Raw genomic sequence first — 21838 nt, forward strand, 5'->3', positions numbered from 1 at the left:
CAGGCTCATGGATCGGGTCAGGATGTCATCAAGATTGTCCGGAGACAGCCTATCCCGATCCTCCCGAAGGCAGATGGAGGACCCCAAGACCTTAGCAAAACCCGGGTTCTCTCGAACCGTGTGGTTCTTCTCCAGCGAATGGATCAAGATTTGGGCACCACGGGAAAGGGTCCTTACAGAGGTCGAAGGACCCCTTCGCACTCGGCGATCGGAGGAGGTGGAGGCGGCTCTTCTTGGCGAGGAGGAGATCGGACCACTTCTATGACCGGCAGTCCCGAGGGTTGAGATGAGCCTCCTTGCATTTCCCCGGGCTCATGGCTGGGTGTCTGCAAGGCTTCAGCTCGCTTCATCTCCCATACCTTCCGGGAGATTTCTCTCTTCCGCTTTCGGCTCTCCTTGGAAGATTCACCACTTGCCATACCTGCACAAAGAAGAGGTCAGTGAGATCGCTAAGGTCTAAAGATCTTAGATATAGAAAATACCGATGCCGAGGTCAGAGAGCTGAAGCCCCCGATTTTCGCCAGTGATCAACTCCATTGTCCAGTGATGCAGTTCGGCAGTCACTGCATCCAAACAAGAGAACTTCTCTCTGCCCGCCTGATCTTTCAGCTCCATCACCATCAGGCCTTCTTCCCTATTCAAGGTGAGGCGCTTCAGAATTAACGGGCCTTGGTGTAGCCAGCTACGAGGGAAACCCTCAAAGCCGCTCGAAATTTTGCTCCTTAGAATGAAGAAGCGATTCTTCCAATTCTTCAGGGAGGAGGGCAGATCGGTGAAAAGCCCCCAATGCGGCTTCGCCTGGAAGAACCAATACTCGTCGTCCTTTTGATGAGTTAATCTATGTAGTTCGGCGAATACCTTAGCTGTAGGACATAATCCCTTAGCTCGGCAAAGGCCTCTGAAGGCTACTAGGATCCGCCACGAGTTCGGGTGGACTTGGGCTATGCACACTTGGTGAAATTTTAAGACTTCCTTGAAGAAATCGTCAAGAGGGAACCGCAGCTCGACTTTTAGTTGCTCTTCGTATACTATAATCATGTCGTTCTCTTTGAAGAAGTGATCGGCTTGGAGATCGCCGTGACACCGGATGAGTTTGAATGAATCAGGATGAATGTTGTATTCTTGGCTGAACGATTGTAGGTCGGTTTCTTGAAGAATTGATGGCAGCTCGTCCATGGGAAGATTTTCCCTCCCTGAAGAAGGTACATGCCTTGATGGTGCTGCTTGCCCCCGAGCTGGAACAGAGACCCTAGGAGGTTCAGGTCGCACGCTTGGTCCGACCACCTCTACTTCATCAGATGACCACGAGATCTGAACGGAAGGGGGGCTTGCCGCTCTCTGACCCTCGGCGTCGCTCATTTTCAAAGGAAATAGAGAATTTAAACTAAAAGAAAGATCAAAACCCTTACCGGAGTCTGATCGGTGTCGGAAGAACTTGAGAAAACGAGAGAATTTTGAAGTTGTTCGCGAGAGGCTGAAAATGACATAAGGGAGCAACTGGCTAACCCTTCCCCTATTTATACCCGTCCGAGCATTTAATGCTCACGATGTCCCAAGCAGCGCATCGGTTAACGAGATCCGCCAGTCTTTTCTGACACGTCTCACAAATATTCCGGAGATTCTATAAAGAGATCAGTTAACTATAGAGCGGCAGATTAAGGTGTTTTGAATTACGAATCGAATAAGGTCATTCAAATTAAGAGTTGGATCGGGTAAATACTTCAGAGATTGGAAAATAACCAATGAAATAATAATAAAAATGATAATTGACAAAATAAAATTTTATTCCCAGAAGGTCGGATTACATCATTTGGGCGATCTCTAGAGATCGGATTACATTAAAGGTCTGATTACATCATTTGGGCAATCTCTAGAGATCGGATTACATTAAAGGTCTGATTACATCATAAGGGTGATCTTTATAGATCGGTGGAACATCCTATCTAAAAGGCCTATGACAAAGCCTAGTCTCGTGGCTGAGTCAAAAGATGTGTTTGACCAAGAGACCGGCTGTTGACATCGGATAGATGTACAGCTATGAGAATGAGAGAGGTTGTCATCAAAGTTACTGCTCGAAACCGAGCCGCTGTCGGAACACCCAGTGTGGTGAGGAGCCAGATGAACGCCAAGGAGCAGTCACCGGTGTTAAGGGGAATATTAACAGTCTTCTCGCCCGAAATCAGTTCGCCATTTGTATCCGAACGATTCGAGATCAATGAGATCGAGGTCCTCGATCCGGGTCGGTAAATTAGTCCTGTTCTCTCACGGTCATTAAATGAAGTTATCATAATTTCCCGTTCACCAGGATCGTAAATTTTCAGGCAAGGAACAAAGAGGGCAACCGGAAAAAGATCAAAAGCGGCCATCATGTCCGGGATTGTTGCTGGAGCAGCTAGAACAGGAAAAATGAGGAGAAAAGGAAAGAAAATCAAATGCAGAAGGTTTCCCTGTTGAAGGTATATATAGAGGAGGTCCGAGCATTTATTGCTAAGCAGAAAACGAGGCGGGCGCCTCGAGAATTGGGGGAAATAAATGCTTTGATCGGATCGGACCAGATAAGGGAGAAGACCGGAGTGACAGAGATCGAAAAAAGGGAGGCTGGCACGAAAGATCGGAATAGCATCATGTTGGAAAGATCGGAAAGGAGGAGAGATCGAAAAACAAAGAGAATAAAATGCCTACCGCTGTCGTCATAATCAGAGCCGAGGTAGTTAAAGCGTTGCAGACGAAATCTCCACCGCACGCCCCAGAATCGCCCGCATTACTGACATGCGCCAGCGTATGTCATGACAATGCTGTACATCCTAATCTCCACCGTTGATCTTACTTGTAAGGACGAACTCGGAGCCCTTGGATCAAAGAAGAAGATGACAAGACCAGCGCCTTTCACTCCTAGCCCTTGGATCGCTCTTGACAAGAAAATTTTGGGCCGTCAGATTAGAAGAAGAAAGGACAAATATTGCGGAAGGGATCTCAGCCATCCGTTCTGATTCTCTTTAATTCCCGAGCCTCAGATTTTGTCCTTTAAATTCTTAACCCTCCATCTCCCTCAAAACAAATCCTAACCCTCCATGGGGAGCACCCGGTTCCTATAAATACCTACATGAAAACTGTTCAAAGGACGAAAAAAAAAATAGTGAATATAGCGGAAGGACTCTGAAACTTAATTCAGCTCGTTACTCTGCTATTTTTAAGCTTTCATAAGAAAAACTTTTAAAACCAGTTTTCTGAAGTATTTTCTTGCAAAGGGATTTCTGAATACTGAAACTCTCCATTTTCAGTTCGTTCATTATCCTGTGACACTCTCACTTTCTGTCTTTGTTATCTTTATTTCCATTCCCATTGTCCAAGCTCAACTTCATTCAAACTCGGTTATAATTTTGATCAGACTGCATTTTAGCAAGGTATTCTTCATTTCAAGGCGAACCTTAGTCTTCAGGTTATCAGCCAGCAGCCCCATTACGTTTTGCGATCCCGTAGTTAGTTCAATAGATTCGGCTTCCTACAAGTGAGTGCTTATATCACTGCTTTATCAAGTGCTTGTTTTAATTTTACGTATTTCCTTTATTCCTGTGTTTGTAATTTTCACCAAGTTTATATTGCGTTAAAAAACGCGCAGAAGGTTATTCCCGAGTTTACTTCTTTGTTAATCAGCCCATTCTTTTGTCAATCTTCGTTACTTCTAAATGCAAGAGTTCTAGTTGGATAAAATGTAGGTAACTGTATCTAAAGCGTTTCTTTAAAAATGAAAGGTCTGAATAATAAGTCAGGAAAATAGTAAAATTGAATCATTAGGCTAACGCAGAAGACGATCGAGTAAGACGCCATAAGGCGGAATAAAAACCAAATCTCAGATAGATAAATAGAACAGATCGGGTATCAAAAGGTACTGGCTAGGCGACCACTTAAGAGGTCGGTAAAATTCAGTTCGGTATCCCCTGTCCAGTCACGAGGTACCAAGGAGTTAAAAGAAGTCTTATTCCGATCCCCGTCATCTTTGAATGCCAGAACTCTTAGTCTTACGCTCTTATGATCTGTAGCTGTAATCAAATTTCGATAGGTCGGAAAAGTCCTCATCCGACTCCCATTAAAAATAAAAGAGATCGGAGGAGAGTTCTTATCCGATTCTCACTTAAAAATTTTAATAAATATTTTAAAGAGATCGGAGGAGAGTTCTTATCCGATTCTCACCTAAAAATTCTAATAAATATTTTAAAGAGATCGGAGGAGAGTTCTTATCCGATTCTCACTTAAAAATTTTAATAAAGAGATCGGAGGAGAGTTCTTATCCGATTCTCACTTAAAAACTCTAATAAATACTTAAAAGAGATCGGAGGAGAGTTCTTATCCGATTCTTACCTAAAAATTTTTAACAAATATTTAAAAGAGATCGGAGGAGAGTTCTTATCCGATTCTCAATCCAAAATTTTAACAAATATTTAAAAAGAAATCGGAGGAGAGTTCTTATCCGATTCTCAATCCAAAATTCTAATTTTAATCTAAAAGAGATCAGAGGAGAGTTCTTATCCGATTCTCAAATTGAATTCTAACAAATATACAAAATGGCCCCTTAAACAAAACTAATATGTAATAGTAACTCACTAAGGGTCGATTCATTTATTTATGTATTTGGGCAACCCGAATTGGTGAAAAATCAAATATTCCTTTTTACCAAGAGGATTAACATCTCCATTCGAACCTCCTAACTATCAATTCTAGTTTATAAAGAACGTGAAGTTAAATCTGCTTACCCTCATTGAGAGACGAGGTGGGGTGCCTAACACCTTCCCCACCCGTTTACGGACCCCGAACCTAGAATCTCTGTTTTTGAAGTGGTTTCATTTTAATTTGTTTTCGCAAATGGTTTTCTTTAATTTCCCTCAAAATTAAAGTGGCGACTCCTCACTCTTTCCCACTTCGGTGAGGGTTCGTCCAGGCGACCGCAAAATCCCTTGCGACAACAGCTATATGCAGAGCTGCCTGACTATCACAATGCAAATTTATAGGTTCAGTATGCGCCACACCAAGAGAATTTAATAATCCTTTCAACCATTTAAATTCACAAGTTGTAGTACTCATAGACCGATATTCAGCTTCAGCAGATGAGCGAGACACTGTCTGTTGCTTTTTAGTCTTCCACGAGATAAGGGATTCACCCAAAAGAACGAAATAACCGGTCAAAGACCGTCTCATCAAAGGACAGCTAGCCCAATCAGAATCATAATAAGCAAACAATTTGATATCACAATTGGCATGCAATAGTATATCCTGACCTGGATTTCCTTTCAAATAATGCACAACTCTAACAGCTACCTCCCAATGAGCTTTCTTCGGTTGTTGCATGAACTGAGCAAGAATATGCACACAATAAGATAACTCGGGCCAAGTTATTGTTAGATAAATATGCCATCCCACCAGACGCCTATACTGAGCAGGGTTATCCACATCATCACTCTCGGTAAGGGCCAGCTTGTGATTTTGTTCAAGAGGAGTTTTAGCCGGCTTGCAACCTAGTAATCCAACTTCTGAAATTACATCCAACGCATACTTACGTTGACACAAGAAAATACCATTCAAGTTTCTGGCTACTTCAATCCCTAAAAAAAATTTCAGCTTTCCCAAGTCTTTCATATGAAAGCAACGACTCATATAGTTCTTGAATTTTTTATACAGCGAAAACATCATTGCTTGAGATAATAAGGTCATCCACATAAATAAGCACATTCAATTGAACAGTCCCAGCTCGAAAAGTGAACAAAGAGTAATCTGAATATGATTGCTGAAATCCATAAGCTTTCAGAGATGTAGCCAATTTCATAAACCAACATCTAAGTGCTTGCCGCAAACCGTATAGAGATTTCTGGAGTTTACAAACCTTCCCTGGTGATTGAGAAGCAAATCCAGGCGGCAACTTCATGTAAACCTCTTCCTCCAAATCACCGTGTAAGAAAGCATTTTGGACATCCATCTGATGGAGTTCCCAATTCTTTGCAGCCGCAACGGCAAGAAAGGTGCGCACAGTAACCATTTTTGCTGTAGGAGCAAAAGTCTCCTGATAATCTATGCCTTCAACTTGATTATTTCCAAATATCACTAACCACGCCTTGTATCGTTCAACACTTCCATCAAAATTGTATTTAATTTTGTATACCCACTTGCTTCCTATTGCTTTCTTCCCAAATGGCAGATTTTCAACTGTCCATGCACCATTATCCTCCAAAGCCTGTATTTCTTTTCTCATAGCCGCTCTCCACCGTTCATCCTTAACTGCTTCTGCATAAGAGCTTGGTTCATGTCCTGTAATAATGGCTGCTAAAAAACATCGATGTTGTGCAGAGAATTTATCATAACCCACATAATGTGCTATAGAGTAAGGCGTACTTGAGGAATCAGATTGGGAAGGTGAGCATACCGAGGGGCTTGTTTTGATGGCGTTTGTCACATAATCTTTCAAACGAACACTAGGTTGCTTGGCCCTTTGTCCCCTACCTAGTTGCTTTTCAACAACTTCACCTCTATCCACTCCCTCACTATTTTCATGGATCAATTCTTCCGTTTCAGGATTCACCTCACTTTCTCTACCCACACTTTCATCGTGCTCCTTTCCCAAGTTGTTCTCTAAACCATCAACTTCATCACCCAACTCCTCAACTCCATTTTTAATGAGTTCATCACCCATTATTTTCTCATTTGCATATGGAAATTCTGTTTCAGCGAATACTACGTCTCTTGATACAAAGTATTCTTTAGTTTCCAAATCATACAATCTCCATCCCTTATTTTCAAATGGATACCCAACAAAAATACACCTACTACTTCTACTACCAAATTTATCTTTATCCCGATTCAGATTATGCGCATAGCACAAACAACCGAAAACCCAAACGTGTTTGTAAGAAGGTACTTTCCCAAAGAGCATCTCATATGGGGTTTTACCATTTAATAACATAGATGGAGTCCTATTAATCAAATACCCGGCTGCAAGTACACATTCTCCCCAAAATTCTATGGGTAAATTTGCTTGGAAACGCAAGGCTCTTGCCACATTAAGAATATGGCGATGTTTTCTTTCCACTCGGCCATTTTGTTGAGGTGTTCCTACACAGGAAGTCTGATGCAACATCCCTTGTTCATCAAAATATTCTTTTAAGCACATAAATTCACTTCCGTTATCACTTCTGACAATTTTCACATTTTTTTCAAATTGGCGTTTAACCATCACAACAAATTTCTAAAGAACACAAGCTACTTCTTGTTTTCCATTCAGCAAATATATCCAAATAGCACGAGAGTAATCATCAACAATTGTTAAGAAGTAAATTGCTCCACAAGAAGTTGGGACTCTATAAGGTCCCCACAAATCACAATGTATCAATTCAAAACAACTATCAACTTTATTGTCACTAGAAAAGAAAATCTCTCTTGTTTGCTTTGCTCTAAAACAAACTTCACAAGTTTTATTAGTTTTCCTAACTATATTACCAGCTTCTGGAATTAACTCTATCACCTTATAAGAAGGATGACCCATTCTCTTATGCCAAAGCTCAAAAGACCCCACATCAGTTACCTTGCAAGCATGTACCAATGTCACTCCCTTGAGAAAGTACAGCCCCTCGCATTGGTCACCCGCTCCAATCAGGTTCCTCGAATTTAGGTCCTGTATAGCACAAATTTTGTTAGTGAGTTGAATAACCAAATTTGAATCATTAAGTAGTTGTGATACAGAGATCAGATTGCAATTCAAATTTGGCACATAAAGGACTTGTTGCAATTTCAAGTCTCCTCCAAGCAACACAGTTCCTTCTTTCACCACCAAGGTCTTTTCTCCATTAGGTAACCCGACTGAGCATGGCACAATGTCATGCAATTCACTCAAAAATGCCAACGTTCCTATCATATGATGGGAAGCTCCTGTGTCAATAATCCAAGGAAATATCCTCTGCGTACCTATCAGCCTCTCATTGCCACCATTCTGACAAGAATTCAACATGCCCAGCAAAGCAGCCCACTGCTCTTCATTTAATCCACTAAGACCCTTTCGATCTGAATCTGTCACAATTCCATGCCCACCATCAACTCCAGTTGCTTGTGTGGCGTTGGCACAAGCAACTCCTCCCTTGCTACGTCCTGCTCCATTGCCATTCTTTTGACCACCTCCTCGTCCAGCAGAAGTTCCGCTTGGTCTATTACCCCACCATTTTGGATAACCTATCAACTGGAAACAACTTTCAGCATCACGTCCCTCTCGGTTGCAATTAGAACAAATTGAGGATTTGTCTTTATCCCACCCTAAATTTCGACTTCCTGCTCGAATTGCAAAACTCATAGGATTGCCTCTTTCTTCCTTGGTTCGTGTCATAGTTTGCACCCGCTCTTGCTGAACAACCATAGCATAGGCACGATTCAAAAGGGTTCAGTGCTCAAAATATTAGAGCGCACTGTTCCGTATCCTTCTTCATCCAAGCCCATCAAAAACTGATGAACTCTCTCTTCTTCACGCTTTCTTTTCAATTCAATGGTAAGATTGCATCTGCAACCTGCACAGATACACACTGGTATCTGATCATAGTTGTTTATTTTATCCCATAACGTTTTGAGTCTTCCGAAATAGGACACGATCGGTTGACCTTCCTGCCTACAATTCGCCAGATCCGATCTTAGTTGCTGCATTTGTGGACCATTCCCAATCGAGAACCTCTGTTTAATATCCTCCCACAGATCCTTTACGTTCTCCATGTGAGAGATGGTCGAGCGAAGCATCGGTTCAATGGTGTTAAACACCCAAGAAACCAGCATAGAGTTAACCATCCACCAATCTTCGAGTTCCAGTGAGTCATCTGCTGGTTGCTTAACAGATCCATCAATAAAACCATATTTCTTTTTGGCCCGCAATGCAGTCCGCATAGCTCGCGCCCATTCTTCGTAATTCTCGCCCTTCAACTGAACTTGGGTAATCAAGTTACCTGGGTTGTCATTCGAATTCAGTGTGTAAGAACTAGAAGTTTTCTTCCCTGATTCAGAACTCTCATTTTTCTTTTCATCAGCCATGGCTCTGATACCATGTAAAAGAACTAAAAAATTTTGGAATAAGAATTTGATGTTTATTGCCCTAGAAATCAAAAATAAAAAATTACAGCTAACAAATAGGTTCCTAATCAAGCTAAACTATCAAAATTGTATCAGAATCATACAATAAAAGGTAAGAACAGATATGCACACAAAAATTCCTAAACAAATACCCTAAATAAATGTAAAATTAGTGACAGCTAATAGCTACCTTTCCAATATGTTCTTCCACAGGAGAAACCTTGTGCATTTTTGGTTTCACCATCAAAATCAAATCAAATATTAAACGACTGTGGCTGCTTCATATTTATAAATTCCATACCACATTGTGATGCTGCCTTAAAACAACCTTGAAGTATGGATAGCTTGAGATGAAGTCACTGTCAGCAGCTTCATGAGCTCCACAAGTTTTTGAACATTTAGGCCTTCTTGCCTGCCTAGTAATGCCCTTCTCATCCTTGAACTGCTTTCTCTTTCCTACATTGAAGAAATTAACAGGTACTTAAATGGGGTCCTCCTTGTTCTGAATTAATAATTGGCAGGAAACCTCAAGCTTTATACCTTTGGATTGGTTGCCACAAGAAATGTCATCTTGATCATTGGCTTCTTGCTTATTGGGCTGTGGAGATTCTCCATTAAAATTTTGCATCCTCGAATGGAGTTCACTGCTTGAATACTCAATCTCTATAGTGCTCTCATCAAATATGAACACATAGAAAAGGCTATCTCTCTGGTATTGAAAAAGTACCAAGCGCCCATATTTCAGAGTGTGATTCTCAGAAAATTCTGGCCAACCCTTTTCTAGCCAAACCTCATTCATATTCTTCAGCAACTCCACTTTCCATGAGGTTCCTGTGGGATCTTTAAGGATTATTGGACTTGATAAACAATTGCCATAATATTTCAGAAATTTTGAGGGAATCCTCTGTCCAAAAAACACCCAAAATAATAATAGAAAAGAAAATCAGAAGTTGGGCATTTTTAACTAATTTAGGACCAAAGGGATCAAATAGAATGAAACCAGAAACCCAAGAAAAAGAAAAATAAAACAAAGTGATAAAGAAGAAAAGATGCTTACAAGTTTTCCTTCACGGATAGTATTTTCAAGAATTATCTTGAAAAAACAGGATGGTTTTCTTGTAACATTGGAGGGAGGAGTCATTGTGAAATAGAACTGTCTCAATATTGCTGGTAGAGATTCTATGTTTATGTAGCCAAAGCGTTTTTTCTTATATTCTTTAATGAAGGACTCACTGTTCCATAAACATACCTTGGGACTACAGGCAGAATCCTAAATCCTAGATAATGAGCAATCTTGGGGAATTACTAGGACCATGCCAAGCACACAGGTCAGTCCTGTTGCCTGGAGACCAAATAATAAAAGCCTCCGAGCATTTCAAGGGATAAAGATACAATTCCCTCCGAGCATTTAATTTATATATTGAAATTATTCAATTTATTTATTAAAATATATTAAAAATTAATTTTAATTATTATTTTATTTTTAAAAATAATAATATAATATGTGCCAAAAACAAATAGGTAAAGAATTTTTCATATATTTATTGGTTATATATTTAATATGATTCATTGATTTATTTATTTTAGGGAATTTTTTATATTAAATTCTTAATTTTTATTATATATTTTATGTGTGTCATGCTACATCCTATGCTGACAGTTTATTATTTATTATTATGAGTTGATTCATTTGTGTCGATGACAATTTTATTAATGAAATAAATTTAATTTATATTAACAAATTTAAATATTACTCAGCCATTTGATTAAAATTATATTTTAATATTCATCATTAAGATTAACATGAATGAATTTAATAGTGTAATTAAACCATAAAAAGTGCTAGGTGTAGTTAAAGAAGTTGAAATCCTTGTTAGAATAAAAATAGGTTATTAGTTAGTTTTATTTTCCAAAACTAATTGAAATTAACCTCAATAAATGCTTCCTAATCATATCCTTATAAAGATTTTCAATGTTTGCATAAAATACACTGATAAAATGATCATTGAAATAATTGAAATAATAAACTAGCCTCGTAATTCTTTTTACGATAAATTATAATAAGTCTTTTAGATTTAAGTAAAACCTACAAGTCAATGTTAGTTTTACATGATTACCTGCCTATGATAATTTTATTAATGAGCCAAACTTAGTTTATATTAATAAATTTAAATTTCATTAAATCATTTTAAGAAAAAATATTTTAATATTCATTCTAATATTATAAGATTAACATTAACAAACAATGTAAATTTATATATCCAATAATATATATAATAACATTTAATCATTTTTATTTTTCAAAACAATAATCATAATTTCAAGCAACTCAATCTTAGTACAAGTAACTAAATATTAATATGTAACATAATATTCACATTGCAGTATAAAATGACTAATCTGATCAATTCCCACATTAAAAGTTATGACAATTTCTTTAATTAAAAAAAAAAGTAAACGACTAAATATTAAGTATCAATCATACATAATATGCTGAGAAACTAGCGTAAAATAAATACCTGATCCTCCCTTCCAAATACGGAAGTCAACAGGTGACGATGCAGCAGAAAATCCAAGCTGCAGTTAGTTGAACGAGAAATAATATTTGCATATAGAATGCAGATAATTTGATAGGGAAGACCCCTATTCCAGGGGCAAGGACCTAATAAAGAGCATATTTCCCTTTTATTACCTTGAAAGGAAAAAGCAAAATCAACAGAAAAAGCTAAAATAATTAAACCAAAAACTCATTAAAGAACATGGATATAGAAATTGTTTCAATGTGTACTTTCAGGAGAATTATGTATCCGACTTAAAATTACCGACTCAGACTCATTTGACCCAGGCATCAAAGCCCCTAATGCCTTGGGAGAACCATCCGAAAAAAATACATGGCCACATATTGCATCACCAAACCCCGGCCTTTCTTCAGCACAAGTAAAAGTATTACTATCTTTCATCTCACTATTGTCATCCATGTTCTGCCCATCAGTGGGGAGAACTTCGTCAGCATTTGGCACATCATCAGGATTGGAAACAATATCTCCTTGTTTATCTTCTGAATTCACCAGCTGAGACAACATCCTATCTACCTTATCACCACTGAAAATCATCATGGGCTGCTTTTCTGTGCTATTATAACTAAGAGTTTGACTGGCCCATTCCACCTTCAGAGTAGGAGTATGAGCCTTAAAATCCACCTCCTGGCTGCAAGCCACTTCTGAATTCCCTTCCTCAATAGCAATTGAAGGGCGAACTTCCACTTTCTCCCCATCTAAGTTCAACATCTGCACATCAGACATCACTGCAATGTGATCAAAAACTGGCTCTTCTGCTATGACCACATCATTAACAGTTACTTGCTCCTCCATTTTGGAGGATGAAATAGCATGTATTGTTACACCATTAGCCATTGGCAAGCTCAAACCTACTCTCTGCCTCTTGTAAATGTCCATTGCTCTCTGCAGGTAAGAAATCAGATTGTCAGATTCCAGAATTGGCACTTTAAAAAATCCCTTAATTGATGAAAGCAATCCAAACAATTACAATCTGTCTGTGAGGTTAAATCCATACAAGGGTGAAAAAAATCCCCCCAAATGCATATAATAAACATCAAACCATATCCCAGAAGAGCAAACCAAGAAATGGGAGCTTTTTGGACCATGATTTACCGTAGTCCTAATATCACCTTATCCATCAATAAAGCATCTTGATTTCTCATACAAGAACAAGATAACTCTAATCCACAATCTAAAAAAGAACCCTATGCAGCCAAAATTCACTTCTAAGTGAATTAGTTTCTACATATGTTCATATTTATACACGGTACAGCCGGATATTCATAACCTACCATTGGAAAAACAAGAGAAAAGAAAATTGTATGTACATGCCTATACCATTCTTCTGATTCAATTTAAGAATTGTTGCATAAAAATAAATTCATTCATATCCAGCATCTCAAAAGCAATAGTAAAACCCTTTTAAAAGGCATCTTTAAAACACAATAATATACAATCTAATCCATGATGATTACCTGAAAAACAGTATCACTTGTAGCAGGAAAAAGTGAGGAGCTCAACAAGGTATCAGAACTTCTTGGTACTGCTCTAGCACCATCCTGTCACATTAGGAATAATTGAAAAAAAAATTATAAAACATAACAAAGAGAGAGCAAGCAAGGTAGAGAGAGAGAAGGATAGGTCTGAAATTTTCTACCTTCAAATTTACTAGCATGGCAGTGTCTTCATCAGCAGTAGCACTCTGTTCTATATTAAACAAGCTCATAAACTGATTGTGCAACTCTGGATCAGTAAGCTCAGTTGAAATGTCCAGCTTGGAAAGATAAGCACAGTAAACATAAGCAACATAATCATTACTTGGTGAATTAGGATGATCAGGTTTCTGCTCATGGGTAGTTTTAGGTGAAGATTTAAAGGATTCTTTTGCTGAAGGAGTAACAGCTACCTTTGTTTCAACAATTTTTGCCTGAACCCCATGATAATTACCTTCATTTTGTGACCTTTGACCTTCCTGGCCAGTGGCAACATCTTCCGCAGGGGCCTGCAATGGAAAATCCTCTTTCAGGGATGTCGAGGGCAAATCCATATTTGCATCACCATTTTGCCCTTTCCAAATGTCAGCACTATTTTCCCACCCTCGACCATTCATTGGATGCCTGTTCTGGTCCCATTCTGTTCCCCCATATACGTGTGATTCATCCCTAAATACACCATTATTTCTATCCCATCCATGCATGTGAGAAGGCCCTGAACCATCCATCATATTCTGCCATCCAAGGGGCCGCAGATGACTGGAAAACCTGTCAGCATCAGGAATATGATAAGGAATGCCAGAGTGGTTGATTTCCATTGAGGGTCTGACTCCAAATAGAGGAGGAGATGGAAACTGTGGCATCATGGCTTGAAAACCTCCATGAGGTGGCCCATGTTGGAAAGGAATGTAGCCATTCGGCAAAGGTGAAGGCCAGTTTGGAGCACCTCTCCAAGCATTTCCTTGCCCTCTTCCAATGTTGGGATCAGCACTCCTCTTGTAGCGGGCACCACTGTTAATTCTACTATCTTCTTCCAGTGAACCCAAAAAAGGACTGCCAACTCCACCCCTGAAAGCAGATGGTGGAGGAATCAAAGCAGAGTTATTTTGACTATTTCTGTTGTAAAAGGAAGAATCAACAGAAGGTGACTCATCAGCTAGAGACTTATCGAAAGGTAAATCACGACTTGGCCTGTCATCAGCACAAGGCAAATCTCGTGCACCCATGGAACCACTGCTCCTTCTCCCCGATTCTTCGATGTCAAGACTCCATCTAACACCAGACTTATTCATGTATCTGCGCTCCAGACTTGATGTAGGAGATCTATCCACCAGGCCCATGGGCGAAGCTTTAGAACTTGAAGATCTTTCTAAAGACAACTCCCCAATATGGCCATCATCCATTTTAGTAGGCTTCTCAGCAGATCTATACTTGGAAGCTCTTTCTGATGCTCCTGCCAAACTAGTAACCTCCCTAGAAGAAACTGATTTGGATCTCTGTTCTATTGCAGCATCTCTGTGATTTAGTTCTTCATGTTTAAATTGCCTGCAACAAAAAAGAATAAATCAATAAATACCAACATCATCATCATTCAGTTTGATTAAAAAAAAAAAAAAAAAACACTAAGGGTTTGTTTACTTGTAGAAAACAAGTTTCTATTTTCCATTTTGTAAGAAAGCTCTCGTTTTCATTTTTCATGGAAAATGTATTCATCTGTCAATAATAGAAAACACATTTCTAATTCAAAAAAAAAAAAAACTATCCATATCTTTCATAATGAAAGAAAATCATTATAAAATATATTTAAAAAATGATTTTACTTAAAAAAATTTTAATATGTGTTATTCGTTTTTCATAATAATATGATTAATTTTTTTATCATTGTAAATAAATATTTTTCCAAAAAATAATTCAATTTTAGTTATGAAATAGTATAATTTTAGTTATAGAAAAGTCATTGTTTTCCATTTGGAAAAAAACTTTTGTTATAAAAAAAAACAGTGAAAAACAACCTAAAACCGTTTTCCAAATCTTAGTTAAAATTTGAAAACAGAAAAACTAGTTTTCCAGTTCTCCATTTGGAAAACTGGCACATATGAACACAAAACCCTGCTTTCCAATTTTCTTAGAAAACTTTTCTCGAAAACTACTCCAATTTTCCACAAGTGAACAGGCTCTAATCTCGCTTGTTCAACTCTTATTCCTTAATGCCCTGGGTCCGAAGTCATGTGGGCAGAGGCACCAGTGTCAGGGTACCATGCCCTGTCACCTAAGTGAAGAGCATCCTTCGTCCTTTCAGGGAACAATGGTCATAGGGCTTAACATTGCACATTACAACAGAAAAATCCATGCTTATATGTCTGACCACCATAGCATAATCCTTATATTTGCTAAACTTCTGTATAAAATAATACTTTAAATGAATCCACCAAATTTTGAACTGTTTTCAGTTTCCATCCTCTTCCCCATGGGGGACACAGACCAAAGGACTCAATAGTTTTACCATGTGAATTTTATGAATGTGCTTATCCTGATAAATACAAAAAAGAAACAGTTGTAGACAATATTTTAAGCTGAAAGGAAAACTTTTTAAAACAATTGAGTATGGGAAAACTTTTTAAAACACTGAGTATGTATGTTCGTAAAAAGAGCTCCATAAAGGTAACCAACCCTGTACTCTCTCTCATGATAGAAAATAAATACACTTGATGAATGCAACAGACACCGATGACAATGAGAAGCACACTATACACTAATGACAATGAGAAGCACACTATGTAAATGAAAGAAAACAGTTTTTGCTTGTAAACTGTAAGGTAGTCACAAGGATCAACATGCATGCAGAGAGAGAGAGAGAGAGAGAGAGAGAGAGAAGGGGTTAGGCATGCTTTGCAACTCCTAAATTTAATATGCATTTAAAGATAATAGTCCTACATTCTATTGCTAATAGCATGCTGGAATTTATCACAACAAACAGTTTTAACATAGCAAAGAAGCTATTAAAATCTGCCAACTGCTGTTAATCAGATGTGAATCCTGCATTCCCAAGTCAACAAAGGCATATGATTAAAAATGTCTGAAATGGCTGTAAGAATATTCCACAAGGCAAATTACCCATCCCAATACGACAAATCATATAGCATTTTCAATTTCTTTTTACAAATTTGAAAATATAGATACCTGTAATCATCTGCAGCTCCATGAGAACTGGTGTTGGGGGAAGCTCTCCTCCTATTGCTGTTGGTACTATTGTCTGGGTGATCTTGAAGTGATTGAGACCTTCCCCGGTCAGCATCAGACTCAACTCTACTGTTGCTCAAAGATTTCTTTTCCATGTCAAGATAAAGGGTTTTGACACCTCTAGATTTAGAATCATTATAATCATCACGATCATCAGGAGATATCTTCCTTCCCCTGCTCTCTTTGTATCTAGTAGCACTTCGATCATCATAGTCAAGATTTCTGTCACGGTCACGGCCACGCTCTCTATCTCGGTCCCGGTCTCGCTCTCGTTCATGGTCTCTCTCTCGTTCACGATCTCTTTCCCGATCCCAATCCCGGTCACGCTGCTCTCGATCCCAATCTCTATCATGGTCGCGGTCCCTATCCCGGTCTCTATCTCTGTCACGATGATAACTTCCACCATCAATATCATGATCATAATCCCGGCCAAGATCAAAATCATGATCATGATCTCGCTCATGGTCACGATCACCATCTTGTAGCTTATATTTCTTTGGTTTAACATCTTTGGTATCTTTATCATCCCTCAAGCTCTTACCATCAGACCTGCTGTTAATGCGATCTTTTGCAGCACGCTCATCTCGGTGTCTGTTTTCCCTGTCCACATCTTCACGGTACTTGTCTTTATATCTCTCCTCCTTATACTTCTCATCCTTTGGCCTTCCATCCTTAGCAACATCCTCCCTTGAGGACAATTGTCTGTCATTGGTGTCTCCATTATCATCATGATGCTTATCCCCATCGCTAAAACCATCTCGTTTTCTCTTTATCCGTCTATCAGGCAGGGTATCCAATTCGGGACTTTGCAGTAGATCGCGTGCATTCAACTCTGCAACAAGACAAAATCAACCTCTTAAATGGAGATTCAGCAGGAAAAAAGAGAAGAATATATACATACTTAAAAATGTCATTAAACAGGATCTTTATATCTCAACTGCAAGAAGCATTTCCACCAGTAAAAATGAAGAAATTGAAGGTAGAATCATTTGTAAAAGGGTAAGGGGAACTAGGAAATAATAAATAAACACTTAAACTATTGATGCATCATGCATGTCACTTAAATCACAAAATTGTTACATAAGAATAGTAACAGATCTTGTCTACATAACATAGATCCTATTTGTTTTACTTCTTTCTATATCTCTAATTGCAAGCACTCCAAAACTACATGTAGAAAAATCCAAACACGTATGGGTTTACAAAACCATATGCAAAAAGGCCTACAAACAGAACTAACATTGAACAAGAAGTTTCCATCAGCTCCACACTCTTCTAAGAACTAGGATAACCACCAAGTCATCTACTAAGGAATTAACTTCAAAAAGAAAAAAAAAAAAAAAAAAGATTGCAATATCTGAAAGAAAGCATAAGGTGAAAAAAAAAAAAAGAGGATGCAAAATCACAATTTTTATGCCCCTAAAAATATCTAATTCAGATATACTAAGAGTTTACAGTATCTCTCATTTTTCTTCTACTAATGCAAAAACAAGAAAGACCTCCAGCTAACAGTTCATAACATATCAATGTCCATCTCCTGGCAACAAAAACATGTGGTGAATTCTATAAAAAATTAGCGAGTCATGACATGCTTTGATACACCCAAGATTATATGGGACATCTATACAAAAATATAAATCCTCTAGGACAATTTGATCAGGTTTTTCCAACATCTATTCAACTTAAGAAAGTGATGATATATAAAGAAGATGAATGTAGGGTCCAAACACCTAAAAATAAAATAAAAAATGAATTATATAAAACAAATGTGTAGAAGGAACACTAATAGTACAAACGGATAAGCAGCGAATGATTCATCAAAGATGAAAAGGATGCTAAACTCTAATCTATTGCTAGCAACTGGAACAACAACCTCAGTGTCCAAGGTGTTTATTTTTGAAACAAAAGGGTGAGTGTTGTAATTACACAAGACCTGCAATAAGTTTATAATAGCACGATAATAATCATCCCAGATTTTCGAAAAAGCAATAAAGCCAAAAATCAGAATAAAAGAATTTGTGGGGGAGGGACGGGGGTTTTGGGGCTTTGCCTGCACATATAAATAACTTGATCCATCCATAAGAAAAAATGCAACAAAATGAATGGAAACCAAAACAAGATTGATTATGCAAACTCACTTTGTGCAAGATGATTTGCAACATTCCACCACTCAAATTAATATCCATATATCTCCATCAAAGAAACTCAAATAACTCAAAACTTCCATAAGAAATAAAATATGTGATGTTTGGAGCTCCCATATCAAGTACACCAATGAGATAAAACAGATCAGGAGATATTTAACAAACAGGTAACAGTTCTGATATGACACTTCTTTGTTAGATTCCACAGACTACAAATAGAGTTGTGCTTGCATTTCAAGCAAGCCAATAGCTTCCTTCCATGTCAAGAATTTAATACGACAACATTCTCCTGAAGTAGTCAAGTAACTAATCCTGAAACATAAACTAATTTACAAAAGTGCAAGTAGATGACCTCAACACAGAAGAAACTCTACCAATCCATTATACATGGAAAGAGTTGTTTTTCTTCTCTGATTCAACACCGTGTACATTTGTAACATTTTACTCACTAAAAAAAAAATGAAGAAAGATTTTATTATGGGTATTAAATGCAGGAAATTGAGCAGAAAAATGAGTTCCTTAATTTTAAACTCCCTTTCCCTTATCACATTAACAATTAAGCTTTCATTTCACTCATAAAGCATACATTTATTTGTTATTTTGAAGTAGCATAATAACCTCTGTTTCGATTCTCTTGTACCAAATTCTGGTTTTTATTAATTATTATTACATTTGAAAACCATTGTGACCCAATGGGTGTTACTGTAACCACATACAGCTTTATTAAACTAGCATCTTTGTCTGACAATATTCTCTATAGCACTCTATCAATGAATATAACAAACTTCATCAGAAGCCAGATAAACATTCACTTTGGTTAAGCTCTCTCATGTTAGGTAAAGCTCATCTATCCAACAAACCCCCCCCCCCCCAAACCAAAAAAAAAAAAAAAAAAGTGACAGTACTGAAACAGGCAACTAATGCATAATTAACCATTAACCAATATACTTTGAAAGCAAATAATAATAATAATAATATTAATTTCCCTCTTAAAAAAAAAAAAAAACTCTTGATGGGGTAAATACTATTAAAACCGCAATTATAATACACAACACTTACAACATTCAATCCCATGAGTTTTCAAAACAATACTCATTAAACACATTCGAACAGAACCACTGTACTTCATATAAATGTGCACGCACATGTACATTGATTGTAAACCAAGTAACAACCAACAAATCAATCAGTTACCTTACCAGTTTTTTCAGATACATGCTTCACTGAACGCATGTCTTCACCATCAACCAATTTGTCACTCTCCCCCTCCTTACCCCTCCTATCTCTCTCCTTTTCCCTTTCCCTCTCTCTATCCCTCTCCCTATCAGTTCCACCTTCTCTCCCCTCCTTCCGACTACTTGATTCCCTATGCTTTCCCTCACTCTTTCCGCTGCTCTTTTTCACCAACTCCTCACTCTCACCATATGCTCCAGCACTCTCATCTCTCCTCTTACTCCTGGATTCACCCGACTTCTCCTTCAACTTCTTCGTCCCCTCCCCTCTATCATCATCCCCGCCATTCCACCTATCATTCACGCCATCCTCAACTCTCTCCTTAACCCGCTTTGATGACGAGTATTCCTCTAGGTACTTCCCATTTCCAGAGCCAAACGAGTCTTTATTGTCCTTAGACTCGAGCTTTCGCTTCTCACCAGAGCCAGACTCCTTCGGAAGTCTAACAGTACTATCCTCTTTGCTCTTTCTGTCCTTGGAGCTTGACTCCTTCTCAGAATCTGAGTAGTCCCTTGCATCTCTCGAACTATGTTTGCTCGATTTATGGCGTGAACTTCGCGGCATCACTGCCAAATACTCAAAACCCTAATTGCGAATCTGAGGACTGTATAAACACTCAAATCGAGATTGAAACCCCAACCCCCGAAGCAGCAAGCAAACGTAGGAACTAAAAGTAGAAATCAAAACCCTAATTTTAAAAAATCTGAAGATAAAATAAATAGCCGAATCTGATATTGAACCCTGATTGCTAAGTTTGGACGAGTAATTCGATACTCGACGAACTCTATCTAGGACGATTAAGCGAGAGATAAGAGGGTGAAGAGCAAGAGCAGTGAAAACCTTAGCCGGACGGATATTGTCGCCGGAGATGACAGAACAGCAGCGAGTGGATATGAGGTTTGAGATATTGAGATTGAAATCGAGTAAAAATTACGAGAGATACCAAGGAAATAGCGGAGGGCGATGGGGGATAAATGCGGAAGAGTATAATGTTGGAAGCGGAGAGGAAAATAGGTTGTGCACGACTGTGTTGTGTTTGGGAAAATTCCCTTTCCTTTTTTTATTTTTTTGGTTTTTGTTTATCGGTGGTTATGAGACGCCGAGTCTGAGACCGAGACGACTCGGATATAACTTGTGTCGGTGAGACGATATTGCCCTCCGTAATTCCACTTTATTGCGATCTTATCATAGGGTTGTTCTTCCGGTTACAGTGAGAAAATAATCATCGTTCACTGATTGGGTTACTTTGCTCTCTCCAATAAGAGCGTGACACATAGGTATAAGTACTAAAATGAAAAAGAAAATTTCGGGTGTTTCAAAGACCAGAAAAGATAAGAGGGTTGGCCAATGAGAATCTAATCAGAGAGACGCTTTGATGTGATTAGACTTGGAGCCGATGGGTGTTTGGAATTTTGAGTGGGCAGTGAACCCGCAGTGGAAAATTTTAATTTATAATTAATATATTATTTAAAATTAAAAAATTCTATGATAATTTTTAGTCAATTAAATATTCATTTTAATTAATAAACTTTAATTACAATAGAGATAATAATGATTATTGGCGACCCACCTAATCAAAATGTTGCCACTTCAAGAAAATATAATTCCAGAAGTTTGCAAACAAATGCCTCCTGAAATGTTTGATTTGTCAAAGCTTGTTTCTTTATGGGACATATGTAGAATCCTGTCTCAGGGATGACAACGGAATCTGTGATGAGTTCAGATTTAATTTTGATTTTATATGTTTGATATCTGTTATTTGAATTTGTTTATTAAAATATTTAATTAAATATAAAATATATATTTTTATAATAATATTTATAAATTTTATATATTTTATTTTATATAAAATAAAATTAAAATATTTTATAAAATTATTAATAAAATTTATTTTTTTATATATATTATTAATTAAAATATATAAAATTAAATGAATTTAAATATTTACCGGATAATAATAATCGGATTTGAAATGAATTCAGGTAATTGAAAATAAATTTTAATCAGATTTCGAACAGGTTCGGATTTTGAGAATATTAATCAGATTCAAATTTGAATAGTACAATTTTTATGGATACCCTAT

The 21838-nt window shown here is 37.8% G+C and overlaps 2 protein-coding genes across 2 annotated transcripts; both read right to left on the reverse strand.

Annotated features, from left to right (window-relative positions):
* Positions 1 to 9119: 9119 nt before the first annotated feature.
* LOC110666199 (B3 domain-containing protein At4g01580-like) lies at positions 9120 to 10228 on the reverse strand. Its single transcript, XM_021826612.2, has 3 exons — positions 10145 to 10228; positions 9628 to 9991; positions 9120 to 9543 (listed from the first exon to the last, which is right to left on the reverse strand). Exons 1-3 carry the CDS (start codon positions 10226 to 10228, stop codon positions 9374 to 9376), a joined length of 618 nt encoding a protein of 205 aa, XP_021682304.2. The 3' UTR covers positions 9120 to 9373.
* Positions 10229 to 11753: 1525 nt separating this feature from the next.
* LOC110666165 (uncharacterized) lies at positions 11754 to 20850 on the reverse strand. The gene is made up of 5 exons (XM_021826565.2): positions 19722 to 20850; positions 16319 to 17210; positions 13303 to 14683; positions 13121 to 13204; positions 11754 to 12548 (listed from the first exon to the last, which is right to left on the reverse strand). The coding sequence occupies exons 1-5, from the start codon at positions 20317 to 20319 to the stop codon at positions 11865 to 11867; spliced, it is 3639 nt and encodes a 1212-aa protein (XP_021682257.2). The 5' UTR covers positions 20320 to 20850; the 3' UTR covers positions 11754 to 11864.
* Between the last annotated feature and the right edge of the window lie 988 nt (positions 20851 to 21838).

Source organism: Hevea brasiliensis, chromosome 17 (genome assembly GCF_030052815.1).
Source record: "Hevea brasiliensis isolate MT/VB/25A 57/8 chromosome 17, ASM3005281v1, whole genome shotgun sequence".
Classification (NCBI taxonomy): Eukaryota; Viridiplantae; Streptophyta; class Magnoliopsida; order Malpighiales; family Euphorbiaceae; genus Hevea; species Hevea brasiliensis.